Source organism: Monodon monoceros, unplaced genomic scaffold, assembly GCF_005190385.1.
Source record: "Monodon monoceros isolate NGI ecotype Baffin Bay Population unplaced genomic scaffold, NGI_Narwhal_1 Super_Scaffold_9, whole genome shotgun sequence".
Taxonomy (NCBI): Eukaryota; Metazoa; Chordata; class Mammalia; order Artiodactyla; family Monodontidae; genus Monodon; species Monodon monoceros.
The window spans coordinates 38,169,399-38,190,391 of NW_021703786.1; the positions used below are offsets into that span (position 1 = coordinate 38,169,399).

At 51.6% G+C, this 20,993-nt stretch overlaps 1 protein-coding gene across 1 annotated transcript; it reads left to right on the forward strand.

Moving 5' to 3' along the window:
* The first annotated feature begins 11,545 nt into the window (after window positions 1-11,545).
* Window positions 11,546-19,033, forward strand: MED9 (mediator complex subunit 9). The gene is made up of 2 exons (XM_029213101.1): window positions 11,546-11,807; window positions 18,780-19,033. Exons 1-2 carry the CDS (start codon window positions 11,587-11,589, stop codon window positions 18,994-18,996), a joined length of 438 nt encoding a protein of 145 aa, XP_029068934.1. The 5' UTR covers window positions 11,546-11,586; the 3' UTR covers window positions 18,997-19,033.
* Window positions 19,034-20,993: the final 1,960 nt, after the last annotated feature.

A 20,993-nucleotide genomic window follows, 5' to 3' on the forward strand; every position in this document is an offset into this window, starting at 1 on the left:
GATTGTGATAACCCCCCCACCTCCACCACCATCACCATCATCACCATCACCACTGCTAAACTTATTGAACATTTACTGTGCTCTTTTCATGGATTAATTCAGTTAACCTATACAAGCCCTCTGAGCTAGATATGTTTGTTATTATTCCAGGTTTACTCAGGAAGAAATAGAGGTCATGTATGTACCCAGGTCACACAGCTGGTAAGTGGTGCCCCTGGGATTTGAACCCGGTCTGTCCAGCTTCAGGATCTGTGAGCGTTTGGCCAAGACCTTGCAGTGGCAGGCAGCTAGAGGATTGGAACAAATGTTTCTTGACCAAGTTTTCAGAATAACTTTCTGCTGCCCCATAGTCTATCCCGTGTGCCGTGGCTCATAAGAAACGCAGACAGGGGGATTTCCCTGGTGGTCCAGTGGTTAGGGCTCCGAGCTTCCACTGCCGGGGGCGCGGGTTCGATCCCTGGTCAGGGAACTGATCCTGCATATGCTGCGCGGCAGACTGCCATTTGCTGACGGCTGGTCGCTGGTGGCTGCACCAGGGTCAAAAAGACTTCGGTAAATCAGACAGAAACTGACTTCCCCAATCAGTTTGGTACAGCTCTGTAACAGCCCAGTTCACGGGGCTCCTGTTCTCCTGTCAAAGGACAGTTTGCTTAAGCCCCCAAAACAGGGAAAAACAGGGCCCACAGCTGGGCCTCAGAAGGTCAGCCATGGATATTCACCCCTCACTCACCCTCCAGACTGACTGTTAAATCCAGTTCTCCTGGTTCTTTCTTCTCCAGCAGAACAGGGTGTTATGTGTACCTTTTGTGGTGAAAGCATGTGGCCCGTGGCACACTCTCTCCTTTATGAAAAAGGCCATATAATCACACAAGAACTTTTCAAAATAAACAGCACCCACAATCCCACCACCGAATAACTAGTTGGGGTTTGAATACGTATTACCTTCCAGTTTATTGTCCCCTTTATAGCCTCAGAGACTCACAGCCAAGGATCTTATGGCCAGAACCCTGGTCCAGCTCCATCATTTACAAATGAAGACGCCGATGAGTTACGTGAGTTGAGTTACGTGATAGGATTTTACACGAGGAGTGAGCAGAGGCGATGCCCCCGGCAGGGTTTCCCTGCTGGGCTTTCCAGCTGCTCCTCAAATTCAGCAAGAATTTGAGAATTCCAGCCTCAGGGAGAATTTGGTTATGTGGGCAAACTGGTCTTTCTTGATCCAGTCACCAGCGATGGAATCTGGGTAACTTCTAGTCAAAAGATTGTCTAGTAAACTGAAGTTACACTTATCAATGAAAGAAGTTTATTAGGAAAATCACTAAGAACTTAGTCACTTAAAATACATGGAAATTTCCTTAACTCGCAGTTTTTACTGAAAACCTACGGCAAATCTCCCACTTAACAGTAAAACATGCACCATATTCTCACTGAGTCAAGAACCAGACAATAGCTAGCACAGTGATTGCCCAGCATTTTTCAGGGGGTCCCAGGGGAGACGGTGACCGCCATTTTTGGACATCACACCCTGCCATGACACCTTTCTCCTGTTACCTCTCCCCAGCCTGTCTTGTAAAAGGCTGTGGAAGACAATGCAGAGACACACCTCCAAGGTGGCCAATGTGAAAAGCACAGGCAGTGTTACATGCTGGCGCGGATGCGGAGCCGCTCATGTGAGTGGAAGCCAGAATAAGCCACTGGGAAGCTACCTGGCAGCACCTGCTGCGCCGAGCACAGGCGCAGCTGTGTCCCAGTGCCCGTGCTCGCAGGGGGCAGCTGGACACCCGAGTCCCGTAACAGCCCCAGACCCGGAACTTCCTAACTGCTTAGCCACCGCGGATGGACAAATAGAGGGGTATTCACATAACAGTTCACTTCACATCAATGACAATTACACCTACTCGCCCCATATGGGTTCATCTCACAAACATAATGCTGAACAAAGAAGCCAGGGGAAAAGTACCTGCTTTAGGATTTCACTTATTGAAAGTTCAAAAGCAGATGAAACGAATCTATGATGGCGTCAGAAGTCAGGAGTGCTCACTCCCGGGGAGATCGCGACAGAGCGGTTTCCGAGATGCCGCTCGAGCCCTGTCTCTCAGTCGAGGTGCTGGGTGCACGGGTGTGTCTGCTTTACGTACATCGGCCAGGCTGTACACTGCATGTCTCATGCACCTTTCTGGATGTATGTGATACTTCAAAGTTAAAAATACATCATATAGGGCTTCCCTGGTGGCGCGGTGGTTGAGAGTCCGCCTGCCGATGCAGGGGACACGGGTTCGTGCCCCGGTCCGGGAAGATCCCACGTGCCGCGGAGCGGCTGGGCCCGTGAGCCATGGCCGCTGAGCCTGCGCTTCCGGAGCCTGTGCTCCGCAACGGGAGAGGCTGCAACAGTGAGAGGCCCGCGTACCGCAAAAAAAAAAAAACAAAAAAAAAACAAAACATCATATAGATTTTAATCGTGGGAGCCAAGTAGACTGTGGCTTTGGCCTGGCGTCCGAGCTCCAGGAGCGCAGGGACTTTGTTGTGTTTCCCACCGCGTCCCAGCACCTGGACACCCAGGAACTGCTCATCACAGCACGTTGAACGATGTGCCGGTCTGCTCACTGCTCACATGAACTCTGTCTGCCTGCTGGACAACATTCTCACATTTCAAAACTTAAGAGTTTTATCTGGTTACCCTGGTAATTGACCTCTTGGTTGCCTATTTGGGAACCCCAATGACTTGTTTTCTAATTCCAGAAAGAAAAAAACCCCTGCTCTTGAGCGTAATTTCTAATCTTCTCTTTCTCGTGTGGGTGTGTGTTTAGATTATAAACTCACCTGGTAGAGCTGAGTTTACATTTCTGTTTTGTAAATCGGACGAAGGCGTGACACGATGCCCTTCAAAGCCCTTCCAGGTCTCGCTGAGCCCACGGAGGGAGGCCGTGTGTTGCTTGAAACCTGGGGCTTTGCATGGGTGCCTATCGAGATGAAGACATCACAGGTGTAGTTGTAGCCAGGCAGGGGGCAGAGGGGGGCCTGCATCACTCTGCAGTGACTTTTTAAGGTAACGCTACATTGCCTACTGGTTGTTTAGACTTTGATGAAGCAATCGTGGAGGAAAGAGCATGAAAACAAGGACAGGTCTGCTCAGAACTCAGTCGAAACACCAGCCATCAGGCAGAGGCCACCGTCAAAGAGCACACTTGCTGGGCGCTGGCTCTCAAGTGTCGAGCAGAATGGCTCTGATGGAGACCCGGGCGCACAGCCCATTGTACCCGTGGGTGTGTGTACAGATATATGTCACTTTTAAGATCTAGTGTCTTGGTGCTTTGGCAGAAAGAGGTGAGAGGGAACCAATAATAAACCATTTTCCTTTTTAAAGTGTTTAAGAGGCTGAAATGAGATTCCAAGACAGCTTAAGAAACAGGAATCCCAGAGGAAGTGAAAATTGCTTCATTTCAGTAAAAATGGTCCCCAAAGGTTCCCGGCCATCACTGTAATTCCCAAAATCCTGCAGGCTTCTCAGGGTGCCTGGTCCCTCAGAGAATCTTGGCTATTATTGGCCTTTTGCAGGAATTTGCTGTTTTTTCTCTTTGGTTTAGTTTAGGGTGGTTTTGTTTAGTTGTTTGTTTGTTTTTTGCATGCATCCTTTTATTGAAAACCATGTTGTAAGTGAATATTAGCTTATATGGGAAGCCATTCACGGCAAGTTGTTAAAAGGAAAAAACCAGTTTACAAAACAACGTGATCGGGACTTCCCTGGTGGTCCAGTGGTAAAGAGTCCGCCTTGCAATACAGAGGATGCGGGTTCGATTCCCGGTCAGGGAACTGAGATCCCACATGCTGTGGGGCAACTAAAGTCCACGTGCCACAACTACTGAGCCCATGCGCCTCAACTAGAGTGCCTGCGTGCCACAAACTACAGAGCCCACGCACCCTGGAGCCCACACACCACAACTCCAGAGCCCACCCGCCCAGCCTGCGTGCCACAACTAGAGAAGAGAAAACCCGCACGCCACAACTAGAGAGAACAACTAGAGAGAAGATCCCGCGTGCCTCAGTGAAAATCCCACATGTCGCAACTAAGACCCTGATGCAGCCAAAAGTAAATAAAATAAATAAATAAATAGATCCTTAAAAACACATGATCCCAAACTTGTTTTAAAAACACATATACATTTAAAATGTAGGAGAAGACAGACAACAAGATGTTAAACATGGATGTCTAGGTGTTTGAAGAAAGTTTTTATTTTCTTCTGTGTTTTTTTTTTTTGCACTTTCCCAAAACTCCTTCACTGAACATTTTTTTGTTAATAGACTTTAAAATGATATTATTTTTAGAATTTAAAAAAAACCTTAAGGAAATTGTTTAGGATGGAATTAGGGGCTAGTAAGAGATGACCTCTTTTTCCCACCTAATAAGCCCGGAGGTTGGCCTGTGCAGCTGTGCAATGATGCTGTCAGAGACCGGAGCTCGATATCTGCCACTTTTGCACATTGTAGCCTCATGACCTCAACATGGCTATGCATCTCCAGGCATTACATCTACATCCCAAGAAGAAAGAAGGGAGGAACTAGCAGCCCTGGCCACATTTATTTATCCCTTTTTCACAGAAGAATGCAAGTTTTCCTGGAAGCTCCACCAACAGACTTCTGCTGATATATCAATGGCCGCACAGTCTCACGGCTGCCTCTAGACCAGTCACAGGCCAAGGGGAATGAGAGGATGGGGATTCGTTCAGCTCAGTCCCTTCACCCCCAGGGCTGGAGTGGAGGCCAGGAGAGCACATGTAGGCAATGGATGATGTTTGAGCCCAAAAAGTGACTTGCAAGAAATGTCCACATTGCACAATAGGTGGTTTCAGTCTCCCTCCCCCACGTGCTCACCCGCCCACGCCCACCCCGACCAAGCTCTCCAGGAACTGGGCGCGTGGAGGTCAGCCTCGCCACTTCTCTCCCATCTTCCTGCCAAGGCCATCTGAAGACAGTGTATCCTCCCACCCCCTCCCACCCCCCCTAGCAGGACCTACGTCATTCAGACCAGATGCAGTGGATCTGCCTGTAAAACGCGTGTACAGGGGGTCAGCAAGTATCTCCTCTGGGGAAATCAATTCTTGGCCAACGCCAGCCTTGTCCCTCGGGTAATGTTCTCACTCCCCCCCACACCTGCAAGACGACTCGCTTCCGGAGTCAAACCCTCGTCCTCACTACCCTCGCTCCTCGTGTGCCTGGGGCCGGGCTCCATCAGTGCTGACCCCTAAACTCCCGTCCCCAGAGCAGCATCACGCGATGAGATCATGAGCCTGGCTGCACGTAACACCAAAACAAGAGCTGAAACGCCGAACGCACAGGAGGGAAGACGCAGTAGTGCGATTCTCTTTGCTCTGATGTCTGACTTGCTTTTCCTGCGCTGCTGGCTAACTGGGCACTGTGTGTGGGCGGCTCCCAAGATGTGTAACTGCAGACAGAAGAAGAAAGAACAGGAAACCACCTGCAGGGACGGGCAGGAATCATCCTTTAACTCCGTTCCCTGGGACCCCGAGACCCGGGTGCTGTGCCTGACCCTGGACGGGATGGTCTCTTACCCCCGGATGCCCAGGTGGGCAAGGGTGGGTACTACTGAGATGCCCAAATACAGGTGGGGGAATCACTCGTCCGAGATCACGGAGCTGGTACTTGGCAGATGTGGGGTTGGAGCCTCTTCCTCAAGCCTGTCCCTCAGGGGGCCCCCCTGCAGCCTGAGGTCACATGACGAGGGGTTCCTGTCACTGCTTCAGGTTAACTTTGCACCTTTGTTCCTTCCCCACTGATTCTCACTACAAGAAAACCCAGCTCTCACCCAGGACACCAGCTGGCAGTCCGGGGCGGGGCTGGAGGGCAGTGCTGTCCCCGGGAGCCCTCAGTCTGCGGCTGGCTTTTCTGTAAGCCTGGCTGCCAAGGACTTTTCAAAAATGGACAGGGAGCTCCTGGGTACCCCTGGTTGGGGACGGTCTTCCACGCTGTCTTCTCTCCCTGCAGCCACAGCAGCCCTTGGTCAGGCCGTGACAGAAGACACCCCCCTTGTCAACTGTCACTAAGGCCACCTGAAAAATCACGACTCACGCAAACCAGCGATGCTCCCAGAGGCATGACACCCCCTCCCCTTCTGCTCTGGGGCTGCACTCAGCCCTCTCCTCACCACCAGCCCTGAATTCTTGCGACAACACTTCCTGCGGATTTAAATCCAGTAAACATTCTGGGCAGGAAGCATGCGTAGGCCGGAAACCCTGTTATCCCTGAGCTATCTGTCCCTTCCGCTTCCTGATTTCTTCCTCGTGTCAGCATCGCATGCCGACCCCAGTTCCTCGACCAACAGGCGACTCCTTCAGCCTCCCCAGGCCCCTGCTTCCTCGTCTGGAAGACCAGGGCATCTTGGGGACAAGCCGGGACCCCCAGTCCTTTCCTCTGTGGCCGGGCCCGGGGCCTTCCTTCTCCCCTGGCAGGTCCTGGCACAGAGCATTTGGACGGGCAGGGGGATCTTCTGATGGCTCTTAGGGTCACACCGTGTGGCTGAGCCGAAGATCGGCAGGAAATGTGCAGCGCTCACCAGACCACGTTCTCAAAGACGTGGTAAGGAGAGGACGGACAGTGGGACAGAGGCTGCTGGTCCCTCTCTCGACGCTGCTTCCAGGATTCAGCTTGGGACCTGTTGGCTTCTGCAGTTTGGGGACATTCTGAATGTCTGCGGTTACAGGCTAACTCCTCCCATACAAAGGGGTTGGAAAACCCAGCCACGGGACCAGGGCAGAAGGACCAGCCACACGCCGCTCACAGGCAGCAGATGCCCGGTGCTCTCCAGCACGCCAGATGCATAATAATTTTTAACTATAATTTTGCAACTGGAGTTAGCAATCGAGAGTCAAAAGACTTACAATAAATCCAATAAGGGAAACAAGGTAACTTCCAGAAAAAGGGAGGAATGAAAGTGACGAAAAGGGCTAACAGGACAGGTTAAGACTGAGGCTGTTGAGGAGACAGAAAAAAACGTGGCTCACAAATCATGTGAGTGAAAATGACTGAATAAGGAGGTCAGACGGTGTAAGGCATCGGGACAGTAATGAACCATTTTAGACAAAAACCGGTTTCTGGAATGGATTGCCTCTCATTTATTTATTTATTTATTTTTTGCGGTACGCGGGCCTCTCACTGTTGTGGCCTCTCCCGTTGTGGAGCACAGGCTCCGGACGCGCAGGTTCAGCGGCCATGGCTCACGGGCCCAGCCGCTCCGCGGCATGTGGGATCTTCCCGGACCGGGGCACGAACCCGTGTCCCCTGCATCGGCAGGTGGACTCCCAACCACTGCGCCACCAGGGAAGCCCTGCCTCTCATTTTTATTATATCCAAAGCAGATGGAGGTCTGGTCAAAGATAAGAAGAAGTAGGAATAAGGACTAAAGGAAAGGTTTTATGGAGAAAATTCTGAGTCTGAAAGAAACTTAGTCAAATTCATGAGCTGAAATGCCCCAAAAGGAGTGCTTCTGAGAAATGAAACACTAACATAAGTGAGAGGAGAAATTGGTCATTCTGGAGTATTTTAGAGTAAGAGAGGAAGGTTGAAAGGAATAAAACGGAGAAAATCAGGGACTTCCTTGGCGGTCCAGTGGTTAAGATTTCACCTTCCAGTGCAGGGGTGCTGGTTCCATCCCTGGACAGGGAGCTAAGATCCCACATGCCTCGCAGCCCAAAAACCAAAACATAAAACAGAAGCAATATTGTAACAAATTCAATAAAGACTTTAAAAGAAAGAAAATCAAATCCAGTTCCGAGAGGAGAAAGGCCATCCTCAGGGAGGATCAGAGGAAAAGCTTTCGTCCTGAGGTCTGAGCCGTGAATCGTGGCTCGGACGAGCTGATTCCTGGTACACGTCGCACTATGCTGGCCTGAACCATGTTTGCTGCCTATTTTCTTTTAAACTCACAAAAGTCAAGGTATCATGTAGCTTTACCTACCCGCTTGAGGCTCCAGTTAATGAAAGAAAAGGATGAATCAGATGTAAGAATATAGCTTTGAAGAAAAAGCCCGGATCATTCAACGACATGATCAGTCTAACAATACCCGCGATGTTTGTCTGACAGAGAAATGACTATTTTTGGAGTTTAGGTAGCAGAAATGTAGTAGCAGAAATGTATCACGAGCACATTCATAGCTATTTGTGGCGTAGGGCCACTTAGAGAATCAGAAAGTTCAAGGCTTGGATACAGCTTGGTTCTTAAGTGTGTTCTTGTAGTAACAGTTTGTTTCAGAAGGAGTAATCGTGAGGTTTTTTTTCTTTTGAGAAATGTAATAGAACAGTAGCAATAGTAGCTAAAGCTTCAATGGTTGCTTCCTAGTGTCAGGCACTGTTTGAAGCCCTCTCCACATGGTAACTCCTGTAACCCTTATAGCAGTCCTGTTAGGTGCTGTTATGATTCCATTTTGCAGATAAGGAAACTGAGGCACGGGAAGGATAAATGGCTTATCCGAGGTCACACAGCCAGAAAGAGCAGAGCCTGGGTTCTAAGGTATCCCTCCCACACTTGGCAATCGTTCACAGTTTTCCTTATAATCTATAAAAGAAATACAACACCACACAGAAAGCTGCAGTGCTGGTTATATCACCTTCCCCTTTTCCGTGAGTATGAGGTGCACCGTTCAGTTCCTTTTAAAACACTTTCACATGTATGTCTTATATCTATGGACGATACATAGTGTTATTTTTCATGTTGCAAATATTTATATAAGTAGCAATATACTCTATTTCCTTTGGATTGCGATCTGTCCAGGTTGATATGTGTCCATCTCCCTGCCTGCAGCACCCAGGTCCGGGCGCTGGCCACGTCTGGCTCCTGAGCAATTGAAACGTGGCAATTCCAGCTGAGATGTGCTATGCGTGTAAAATACAGAGTAGGTTTCAAAGACAGTATGAAAAACAGTAAAGCACCTCTTTAATCATTTTTAGTATTGATTACATGTGGAAACGGTAATATTTTGGACACATGAGTTAAGTAAAATATGTTACTGAAATTAATTCCACCTGTTTTTTGCTTTTTTTTGTGTGGCTACTAGAAAACTGAAAACGACCCAAGTGGCTTTGCGTCTATTTCTGTTGGAGGGCATTGATCCAGCTCGTTCTTCTTAAGTGCCCTAAGTCTGGGTTTTGTCAATTGGTGAAGGAGAAAGCCCTAAGTCTGAAAAGTAAGAAGTGATTGTTACTGTCCCTGGGGACTTTTCAAGGTGATTTATGTGTAATAACCTGTTCAGTCTTCCTGGGAGGTTGTATGCCTGCATGAAGGAGGTTGTGCAGAGTTCAGAGTCACACAGCTTCAAACAGGCTGAGTGGGGCCTGGCCTGGCCACCAGCTGGTCCACAGGGCCCCATGAGAAGCAGAGAGAGCCGTGAACTCAACGAGCAGACAGCTTTACTCAGGGACATCAACACCACACAGTCCTTATGTGTCAGTGGGGCTTCTTTTTTTTTTTTTTTAACTTTTAACAGAGCAGTTCTGAGAAGCCACACATCTGTGGTAATTTCAGCCTTATTGAAACCAGCACAGGCAGTATTTTTCTGATATCCAACATTTTTCTTGCCAATGTTATGAGGTCAGCTTTACCCTTTACCACTAGTTATATTAACTATTTTTAGGGCAAACTGTCAATGCACCCTACTCATTCCTGCTTCCTACATTTTCAATTTATTTTCTTTAGCCATATCTATTTATATCTGAAGTGTTTTTTTTTTTTTTTAAGAGATGTCCTCATTATTCTGCCAACGATGAAGTCAGGGCTTGTAATCAAGTTATAAACACACTGGGAGGGAAAGATGACATGTGATTTCAATGGGGAGATTGTGGATGAACTTTGGATTCTTTTTCTGATTCTGAATAAAAACCTCACTTTAACATTTTGAATCATACAGTCACAGAACTGGTAGGGACCTGAGGTGTCCTCTGTGTTGGTTAAGACCATGGGCTTTGTATCAGGCAGGTGTGTGACCCTGGGGCCAGAATCTACCATCTATAAAATGGTGATACTAACATCTACCTTCTAGAGCTTTTTTGTGGATTAAATGAGATGACTGCGCTCTGTTCCTTGTACCTACTTTTGATCCACAGTAGTTGTGGTAATTACTATTATTATACCGTCATTATCTCCCCAGATGACTCCAAGGGGGTGCAGTCTCTTCAAGCCCATCTAGTCCTGTCCCAGCAGGACCTTCCTCCTTGTTCTCCACCAGGACCCCTGAACTTTCCCCCTGGGGGAGAGGCCCATGGTTAGCAGGCCACCCCCTCCCCGTGCTCGCCCTGTGGGGTGCCCCGGGCAGTTCTTACAAGAAAGCTGTGCTGAGGCCCGCTACCAAAGCGCCCCTCAGCACACCCTCCAACCTCCCCACTTCCTTCAACACTCTTCCTCCCCTAGGACCTGCCTCCACAGACGCCTCCAGATGCATCTGAAAATATCACTGTTGAGGCTTTCCTTGGGACCAGCCACCTTGCTCTTAAGTGCTCTTGCCAATGACTGTGGACCCCTTGCCTCTCCAAAGCCGCTGAGGAAGGGCAGGGCTTTCCTAGCCAAGCTTAGGATGCGTGTCCCCATTGCCCAGAAACGTGTCACACAGCCCCACATCATGGCTCGGGAGGACTCGTTTTGGGCACCGTAACCACAAACCCAGGAGAAGTCCCCACTTTGCCCTAAGATAGCAGGGAGTGAGAGCTCATGCCAAGGACACCTTCAGAGATCAGCCACGTGTCTGAAGTTGGAAAGTAGTTTAGCTCTGCCATGACCCTGAACTCAAGAAGATTTTAGAGGTGAGCACACTGACACCCAGGGGCTTAAGGAGTTGGCCCACAGATACGGAGAATACCTGACGTTGACTTCCCCCTCGGATACGATGTTTATTCCTGGCACTAATACCCTTCGGCAATCCCCGCTCGTGTTGAAGTTGAGACAGCCTCCCACCCCCACCCCCACAGTTAGCACAGCGTGTGTCATCCAGAAGATGATAAGTGATAATATAATTATGATAATAATTAAGTGTTCAGTTATTAGGCCCTCGCAATTTCTTTGTTTCTGCGTCCTTAGGGCGGGCTCAGGGCCTCTCCCCTGGAGCCTTCTGCGCAGGTGGGAACCCTGGGCCCTCCCCTCGGATTCTCCACGCTCGCGGGCCCAGGGTCTGACACCTGTAGGTGCCCGGCAGGTGCTGTCCCCTCTTCGCGAGGGCTTATTTATCTCAAGTCTTCTTGTGCTGGTTGCTTTTGGACCCTCTTTGTAACGTGAATAGAAATAAGATGTTATTCCTGAAGTACGCCTATTTCTGACTATTGAAAATTTTAGCTGTCTCAGGCACAGCCAAATCCAGGCCAACCCGGACCCTCCAGCCGCCTGTTGCCTAGTAACGACCGCCCTGGCCCCGCCCCGCGCCCTGGCCCCGCCCCACGCCCTGGTCCCCGCCCCGCGCCCTGGCGCGCGAACTCACAGCCTCCCTCCAGGTCCCGCCCCCGCGGCGCACAGTGGTGACGTACAGAGTCCGAGACACTTCCGGCGCGCTCGGCCGCCGGCCCCGGTAACCGGCTCCGTGGGTCCCGGGCGCCATGGCTTCTGTGGGGGTGTCTGTCGCCCGGCAGGCCGAGGATGCGCTGCAGCCACCCGCAGAGCCGCCGCTGCCCGAGACGAAGCCGCTGCCGCCTCCGCAGCCGCCGCCGCCGGTCTCCGCGCCACAGCCGCAACCGCCGCCGAGGCCTCCGTCCCCGGCCGGCGTGAAGGCGGAGGAGAACTGCTCCTTCCTCCCACTGGTTCACAACATCATCAAATGGTAAGGCTCGGGGGGGGGCCAGCCCGCAAGACCGCCGCTGCCAGTCACATTTCCGAGCTCCGGGGGCGCCCCGCGGTACAAAGGAGGAGGCCGACCCGGAGGGGAGCGGCCTCGCCGAGACCACCCCCCAGTCGTCCCAAGAGTTCAGCAGACTCTGGCCCTGGGAGTTGCTAGGCCCCGTGCTGGCAGGCCCCGCTATGGTCAGACCACTCGTGTGCAGCCTGGTGGCCTGAAGCCAGTCAGGCTTCTCTGAGCCTGTTTTCTCACCTGTAATTAGGGGTATAGTACTCACTTCGGCGTCTTTCCCAACAGATCCAACAGATGTGTATCATATTCCGTGTGGCACACTGCTAAGTGCTGTGGGGTGTACAGGTGAAAGGGCAGACTTTTCACCCCCACGTTGGTAACCAGGTAGAAGGGAAAACGTCGTGAGAGAGAATAACCCATAATGCAAAGAGATTATAGGGGTGATGATGGGAACATTACAGGAAACGGGTGCTGGCCGTCTGCCAGCGCTTACGGTGCCCTAACATGGTGTCACGGGGTGATTGTCTCCTTTTGGCCAGTCTTCAGGTTACCTAACTTTTCAAACTGACCCTTAGAAGAAACACACACACACAAACCCAAAATCTTCCCAATCCCCACATTTGCCCAAATTATTTTTTTACCGTTACTTATGATAAACAAAGTGTAAACCCCTGGGCTTAAAATTTTTATTCAGCCATTAAAAACCAAAACAAAGTAAATTACAACAAAGTTACTTTTACAGTAACATTCAAGTGAACATCAGTTGTGGTCCTGGATGTGTTGCTGAAATGGAATTGCTACTCACAACATGAAGATATTGTTACTGGCCCAGCTGGGTTTTTTTTTGTGTGTGTGTGGTACGCGGGCCTCTCACTGTTGTGGCCTCTCCCGTTGTGGAGCACAGGCTCCGGACGCGCAGGTTCAGCGGCCATGGCTCACGGGCCCAGCCGCTCCGCGGCATGTGGGATCTTCCCGGACCGGGGCATGAACCCGCGTCCCCTGCATCGACAGGCGGACTCTCAACCACTGCACCACCAGGGAAGCCCCCAGCTGGGTTTTGTTCTTTTTTTTTTTTTTTTTTGGTTGGGTTGGGTCTTCGTTGCTGCACGCGGGCTTTCTCTAGTTGCCGTGAGCGGGGGCCACTCTTCGTTGCGGTGTGTAGGCTTCTTATTGCGGTGGCTTCTCGTTGCAGAGCACGGGCTTCTAGGCACGCAGGCTTCAGTAGTTGTGGCACGCGGGCTCAGTAGTTGTGGCGCATGGGCCTAGTTGCTCCGCGGCATGTGGGATCTTCTTGGACCAGGGATTGAACCCGTGTTCCCTGCATTGGCAGGCGGATTATTAACCACTGCGCCATCAGGGAAGTCCCTCCACCGCTTTTCAAACAGCTGCAAAGCATTTGTTCTCACAGTAGACCTTGACTTCATCTGGCTTCACTTGGTGCGAACATACTGTTTATCGAGTAAGGCAGGCTGTTCTGTCCTCATGAGCCTGTGATCGTCAAGTAGCACTTCTAGGCTGCAGTGACATAGCAAACACAAACACAAATGCAGACCCTGCAATCCCAGGGCAGTGCTTGATTATAAAAGCGTTATCCAGATCAACCCAAATATACTTATTCTGGTTTTAGGGAAAATATGGAAAAATGAAAATACATGGTGTATATTCTTGCACGCTGATAGAGCAGTTGGGTTGGGCTGGACTCAGAGATCGAGAAGTAACGTACACGAGAGAGAACATGGGCTTTGAAGTCAGCCTTGAATTCGGGTCTGCCCGCTGACGCTTGCTTGCCTTGTAATCTTAGTAAATACGTAGCCTTTCTAGGCCTTAATTTTTTTATCTCTAATATGTGAATAATAATAATAATGAACTTCAAATGGTGGGTTCAAGTGATAGCTTTATGATGTACTGACCTTGGTGAAACAGCTGCTCTGAGCCTCTTTTCTCTTGTGAACGGGGACTAGCAATACTTAAGTCATAAGGCTGTTGTGAGGAGTCTCAAGAGCGTCCTCCTGTGAAAGGTGGCGGGTTGGCCACATGTGTTTGTCTCTGTTCCCTCTGAAAGCACAGTGAAGACTGGTTTTAAAGCATAAAACCAAAGAGGACAGGAGAGGAGATGATTGCCACAAAGCGATGGCCAAGGGCCAGTCCACCTCCCAGTGCCAGGAGCAGCCCGGAGCAGCTGCCTTTGGCCGTGGCCCCCTCCAAATCCCAGGAGATGGCACTGCCAGGGACCCCTGGTGAAGGGAGACTTAGAGCAGGAGGATTACCTGAAAGGCCGTTTGGACACGGACCCCCTCAGTCCGCTCCCTGATGCAAGCACACAGTGACGACCCTTCCACCTCAGCAGACAAGTAAAGGCGCACACTTTCCCAAGGTTGTTTTTAGGAAAGAGTCAGCTGGAGAGTGTCTGGACTGGGGGACACCAGGCATACTGCAGGACCTGAGGGAAGGGAGCCGTCCTGAGGAGAGGGCTGAGAGCAAGTCCACAGACTGGGTGTTGAGCCCCAGCCCCTGCCTTCACCACCCCCACCCCCGGCTTCTAGACTGGCAGCCAAAGAAAACAGACTCTCCCGGGTGTCCGATCCCTACACACAACCCCAGAGACATTGAACTTAGTTCATTGTAAGAAAGTAGAACATCACTCATACTCAAGAGTTTCCACTCAGCCTTTTAGTGTTTCACTGTTTGGGTTTTTAATATTCTTCAGTGTTTATTTATACCCCATTTTTTACTAAGGGATATAAAACAGTTATATATTCTGTTGCCTTCAGCTTCCCCCTCCCCATCTGATCCAAATTGTAATTATCAGCATTTTCCTTATTGGAAGGTTACATCTTTTTCTTCCTTCACTCAGCATGGTGGAAGCAGTGTATTACACATGTAACCCAAATAGTGTTTACTCTTAAATACGTGGTTGGACAGCCAAAGCCACTAAGCATGAGAAGAAAACCCCAAGTAGGGGCTTCCCTGGTGGCGCAGTGGTTGAAAGTCTGCCTGCCGATGCAGGGGATGCGGGTTCGTGCCCCGGTCCGGGAGGATCCCACATGCCGCGGAGCGGCTGGTCCCGTGAGCCATGGCCGCTGAGCCTGCGCGTCCGGAACCTGTGCTCCGCAACGGGAGAGGCCACAACAGTGAGAGGCCCGCGTACCGCAAAAAAAAAAAAAAAAGAAAGAAAACCCCAAGTAAAAAGGACGGGACTGAGCAGCAGAGTGGAAATCCAGTGCGCACAGAGAGAAGGGAGGTGCTGTGAGCCTGAGGAAAGGCTGGGATCTGATTTTAAACACTGTGTCTCGGCATTTGTTTGAGCTGCTAGGCTACTGAGGGTCAGGGCAGTGAGGGGGAGGAGGCCTCGTGGAGCCTGGAAGGGTCAGAAGGCTTGTTGGGGGAGATGCCAGCTGCATGTCTAGAAGTATGAAAGGGAGGGGAGGTGGGTGGGGTAGGACAGGCTGCCGAGAAACATCCCTGACCCGTGGGCTGTCCGCGGTCAGTTTGGTGGAGCTGGAGCATAAATCCAAGGTAGGGAGGGAGTCCTGATTGTCAGGCTGATCTCACTTAGTGGAATTACCCGTCACCACGGGTACTTAAACCTTTGCAGGTCCCCCCAGGCGTGTTGGACGTGGCAGAGGCAGGTTGGGGGGCCTCACGCTGGGTCGGCCTTCACCTTCACTTGGGGCGCGAGGCTGGAGCTGGCCCAGGGGTCATCGAGGCCGGTCAGCAGGACCCCAAGCCCGCAGGGCCTCTTCCCACACACATGCCGGTTCCAGTCCGCCCGGCAATCCTCCAGCCGCGGCCTGGCCTTGGGTCCTGATGGCCAGGAGGTGACCCCACGACTCGCCTGCAGTAGCTCTGCCCGTCCCTGTCTTCTTTGCCGAATCCGAGTGAAGAGGCCAAGTGCCCAGATAGGGATTGTTGGTAGGCTGTTTGGAGGAATTCTCTCTTGGGAGGAGAGCACGGATCCCAGGATGTCGGAGGCTGTTTGTGGGTGGTCCTGAGGTTGTGCGTACACACACACGCACACAAACACACAGAGTGTGAACTTGCCTGGGAGCCGAGGAGCCATCTGAAGTTTTTGAGCTCAGGCCTGGGTTTTGTAAAGCTGGATGGGACAGAGGGTTTTAGGAGGGGGAAAGGACTGGGTCCACAGGAATAGTGGGAAGAGGTGCAGGGGTGCCCTGAGGCGGGTGGCAGGTGGAGTGGCTGTGCTGGCGGGGGGCGGGGGACGGTGGGGCACACGGCACACAGGGGTATAGGTGTGGGATGTCATCGCCATTTGGATTGCAGGCGATCAGTTGCAAACATGCGCGTACCTATCAACAGCCAAGGAATCTCGCCGTGTTATCGTGTACATCTTAACACGGACAGACATCCAAGGTGCATTTTACGTGAAGAAAGCAAGAATCAGAACCATGTGTGTAGTGTGGCCACAATTTTGTCAAAACAAACTGAAAAGTATGTGTGTGTTTGTGTGCTACTGACTATCTTGAAGCGATATTAAACAATATGCACCACGTGTTAACAGAGCTTACCTGGGACAAGGGATTAGAGGGACTTCCCTTTTGTAAGCCTTGGTTGTCTGTCATTAAACATTCTTTTCCCTCAAGCCCTGTAACTGTCGTAACTTAAAGGCCCTACTATTTTAGAAAGATGCCAGCCACTGACATTAGTGTGGGGAGAAGACTGGTCCCAGGGCCGGTCGGCGAGGAGGACATTGGGGGTGTGGGGACATGGGGCCGGAGGTTTTGAGGAGGCAGAAATAGTTTCCCATTTCTTTCCCGATTCGGATGCCACCAAGAGATCAAAGAAATGCCTCTCGGATTTGGGAGGACGTGACTTCAGTGACCTGGTGGTTCCTTCTGCTTCTGAGTCACCAGTGGACACACCTGCCCAGCTGACGCCAGTTTGCACCTGCAAGTGAAGCATCGTTCTTAGGGTTACCCGCTAGAACTGTGTGGCGTGCCCGAGCCCGTGTCTCCCACCGGGCGCCGCCACGCATCACCCGGGCCTGCCCAGAGTACCGGCAGGAAGTGGCCGGTCACTCGAGCCATGCGGTGGTGTCCTGAGTGCCCTCACCTTGCGCTGGTTTGTGGATTTTGTGCTTCTCCACCCAGCCTGGTCTCCTTTGTTTCCTTCTGAGTCAGGTGCCGACCAGCACTGGCCACAGAGGCGGGCCCCCTGGAGCTCCCGCTTGCTCTCTGGTACCCAGGCCATCTCTTCTCTTGGCTGGAGTCAGGGTCCCGCTGCCTCCGCCTCAGGCAGCCTGAGAGGCTTGCGCAGCCGCCTCCCAGCTCAGCTTCCCTCCGGGTGGGCTTTATAAATGGCTCCTAATTTCCTCCCCTCCCTTTTTTTTTTTTTTTGCATTTTTTTATTGAAGTCTAGTTGATTTACAATGTTGTGTTGATTTCTGCTGTACAGCAGTGATTCAGTTACACATATATGTACATTTTTTAATATTCTTTTCCATTATGGTTTATCATAGGAGACTGAATATAGTTCTCTGTATTATACAGTAGGACCTTGTTATTTACCTAATTTTTATTTTATATATTTTTGTTTGTTTTTACCTTGTCCTTTGAGACTTGTGTGATGTAAATCAGTTTTCTTAAAACTATATTTTAATTTCAAAACTCCCTTGGGACTTAAATTCGTAACGATGTGTTAGCACATATGCCATCCAAGTGGAACGATTTCAGAAGCCCAGGTGGTGTCTGTCCAGGGTTGTAGATCTGAGCTGAGACATAAAAGAATTAGAATATAAGGTGCTCCCTCGAAGCTGGGGTAAGGTGTACCACTGATGGTGTGTGCAAATTGAGGGCCTCAGATGGCAAGAGGAAATGTTTGGTTGGCCATTCATTCCCTAGAATAAACTATTGATTCTCCAAATCTTGCTTCCAAGTTCAAGCTATTGATAAATAGTGAGCAGGCCTGGTGCATCTCATTTGTCAGGAATGAGCTGTAACTAGCGGATCACCAGGAAACATGGATATTCTGTCTGCGTAAGCAGAGAAATGATTAATAAGAAACATGAACTGGCACCATCTGGGTTGAAATTTCCCATCAGGGATGAACGTTTATTAAAAAGAAATAAACGATCATTGACAGGTTTCCCCTCTCACGCTACTCAGTGGGTGACTTTGAAAACAGCCTGTGAATCAGCTTTTAGATTTTAGTCTCAACTGCCTTGTTTTCAAAAGCTCATCCGTCCGTCTACTAACTTTTAAAAAATTTATAGGAGCAACTGACAGGCCGTTTCTTTGATCGTAGGTGAAGGTTTTTGTTCTTGTTGTTTGCTTTTAATTTAGTCATGACAGGGAGCATGGATCTCTGGGCAGCTAATAATAGCTGTGAGGTGAAGAGTATGATCCTGCCTTTAAAATGAGCGAGGAATTTACACGAGTGTGGTGGGAGAGGACGGGTACCTGCTGAAAATTTTCCAGTAACTTGTAACTAGTTTAAAATTTATGAATAGCTCTGTGGAAATTAGGATGTAAACAGGTTCAAGCATCTGAACATCAGCTAAAATTATCTTTTGCTCGTTGATAGTCTCCTGATTGGCCTGGAATGTCTCAAATTAGAAATGTGGTATTTCAGCAAGTGTTACTTGCCGTTTGTTACATGACATTGGTAAGAGTTTTTCATTCATTCAGCAGACACTTAGGAACTTATTTGCCAGGCGTCCACTCTTTCAGCAAATGTTGCCTCAGTGTGTGCAGCGCCCACGGCCCGGGCTGGGGAAGCAGCTCTGCGGGAGGGCTCAGCGTCCGGCGGGCACCTGCTGGGGGCTGGGGTGCCACCTGCACTACGGCTGCACAGGCAAGAACCCGCCCCGTCCCCCGGGCGCACAGCCCAGCCCAGCCGGGGACACAGGCGACAGGCGTTCTGACGTGGGGATGCGAGGATGGAGCTGTCTGGGCTGATGGTGCTAACACCTGCCCTCTGCCTCCGCAGCATGGACAAGGACAGCCCTGATGTCCAGCAGGACCTGAACGCCCTCAGGACCAAGTTCCAGGAGATGCGCAAGGTGGTCGGCGCCATGCCTGGCATCCACCTGAGCCCCGAGCGGCAGCAGCAGCAGCTGCACCGCCTCCGCGAGCAGGTCCGGACCAAGAACGAGCTCCTGCAGAAGTACAAGAGCCTGTGCATGTTCGAGATCCCCAAGGAGTAGATGAGCTGCCGGGACGAGGCGGGCACGGGCCTCCGTCTTCCAGCCCTGTGGAGGGGGTCTCTGGTACTGCCTGCTTAGCTGAACGTGGCCCTGACTGCGGAGCGGTGTGCGTGCTGGCCTCCCTGGGCGTCCTTGTGTACTGTCCCCACGGTCCAGATGCATAATGACTGTGTGCCTGCCGCCGGAAGGAGGAGGGCTCCTGAGGCCGGGGGGGCGGGGCCGCGGCCCGGCCTTCAGGCTGGGCTGGCAGATCCCGGGGCAAAGCAGGAAGGGAGGCGGCTGCCCTCTGCCCCTCCCCTCCGCTCGCGGCCCAGGTGGTGGGTATCCAGGTAGCCAGTGTTGAGTGAGCAGCAGGGTGCGTGGAGTCCACTGGACAGTTAGGCCTGCACTCACATGGCGAGGGTTTAGGATAGAAAAAGGCCTTGGGAGAACGGCACTGTTCCTAAAGACTTAAGGGTGGCTTTTTGCTCTGGAATATTTGTTTCCTTCTGTGTTTGAGGGGTGGGTGTCACTGTCCGTGGGCTGCCCACCCAGGGCCCTGCCGGCAGCCCTGCCTCCAGGTTTCTGCCTCCCATGTGTGGGTGGGTGGCAGAGGCTCTTGCTCCTCTGTCCCTTGTCACCTTCAGGCAGCTCGTTTAGCCATTTCATGCCCAAGAATGGCCAGACCGCCTCAGGCCACGTGGTCTCCAGGTGAACAGACCCCTTCCAGCTTCTCAGAGTCCTGTTCCTGGTTTAGCGCGGCTTCCCCTCTGGCCTCACTGCGCGCAAACAGGCGGCCATGATGTGCTCTCCGCTCAGAGCCCCTCGGGGTGGGGAGAACTCACCTGGCAGTCGTGTGGCCAAGGCCTGGTTCATAGATGCTTATAAACACCTTTGTTTCACCTAGACGGACGTTGTGTTAGTGTGACCAGACTGAGGTAAGAGCATCTCTTTCCTTCGCCTCTGAAGGATGCGGGACAAACAGGCTCATAACCTGTGCTGACCGAGTCGGGGGCTTAACAGCTGCCTGCCAGTTGGCAGGAATGTAGGTTGAAGATGTTTTGAGCAGGGGTTCTGTCCATGTCAGGCGTGCAGGGGGGTGTCAGGTTTCAGCGGCCTTGCCCAGAGGCGCAGGCTCTGAATTTAAGTGGGTGTCACCTGTTAGTCCAGCTCTACCCTGGGGCTGTTATCAACTGAATCAGTTATTTTCTTGACGTTTCAGAGTAGTGTGTGGGCCGGTTTTAAGGCTCCGACCAAATACTGTGGGACACGAAGTTCAGAAACACCAGGCGGCCGGGCTCTCCCGGAAAGCTGCGGCGGACACGGGCTCCTCATGGGCCTCTCCTGTGCTCCAGAGTTGTGACTTGTGACACTTTTCAAGCGTGTGATTAAAAGAACTTGTGCTCTGCTGTCAGGACGTCTTGGGTTTGTACTGAGAAATTCACAGTAGGACCTCCCCTTTGGATAGTTGAGAGGAAAACCTCTGCTTTGCTCGGAGGAGACAGAAGGAACTGTGGGCACCTCCACTCTGTGCCCCCGCGCCAGCCCCCAGCACACACGGCCACATCAGCTAGACCAACGTGAACATGGGCTGACCCTCCCGGGAGTGGCATCCATCCCCAGGGTGCAGCTGGCCCGGGGGCCCCCGGGGCTGCCATTTCTCCTCTCAGAGGTGGGTTGGGCCCTGGTGGGGGGCAGTCCCCCAGAACGGTTGAAAGCCCTCCCTGGGGCAGCATTGACACCTCACTTGGATGCCTGTTGGCGGGCACCATGTAAGACGTCGCCCGTGGCCCTCACAGCAACCCCAAGCGGAGGCGTCTGCGCTCTATCTCACGGGCGGAGAATTTGGGGCTTGGCAGGCGTCACTTGCCCCAGGCGTGCACAGTTACAAGTGGCAGAGAGAGCTGGGTCCCGAGTTGGGACTGGGTGCCCTCAACTGCTGAGAGAGGGGGTGCTGGACCCCAAGTGGGTGGCTAGCGCTTCCTGGAGCCGGAGGGGCCGGGGCTGCTCATTGTGAC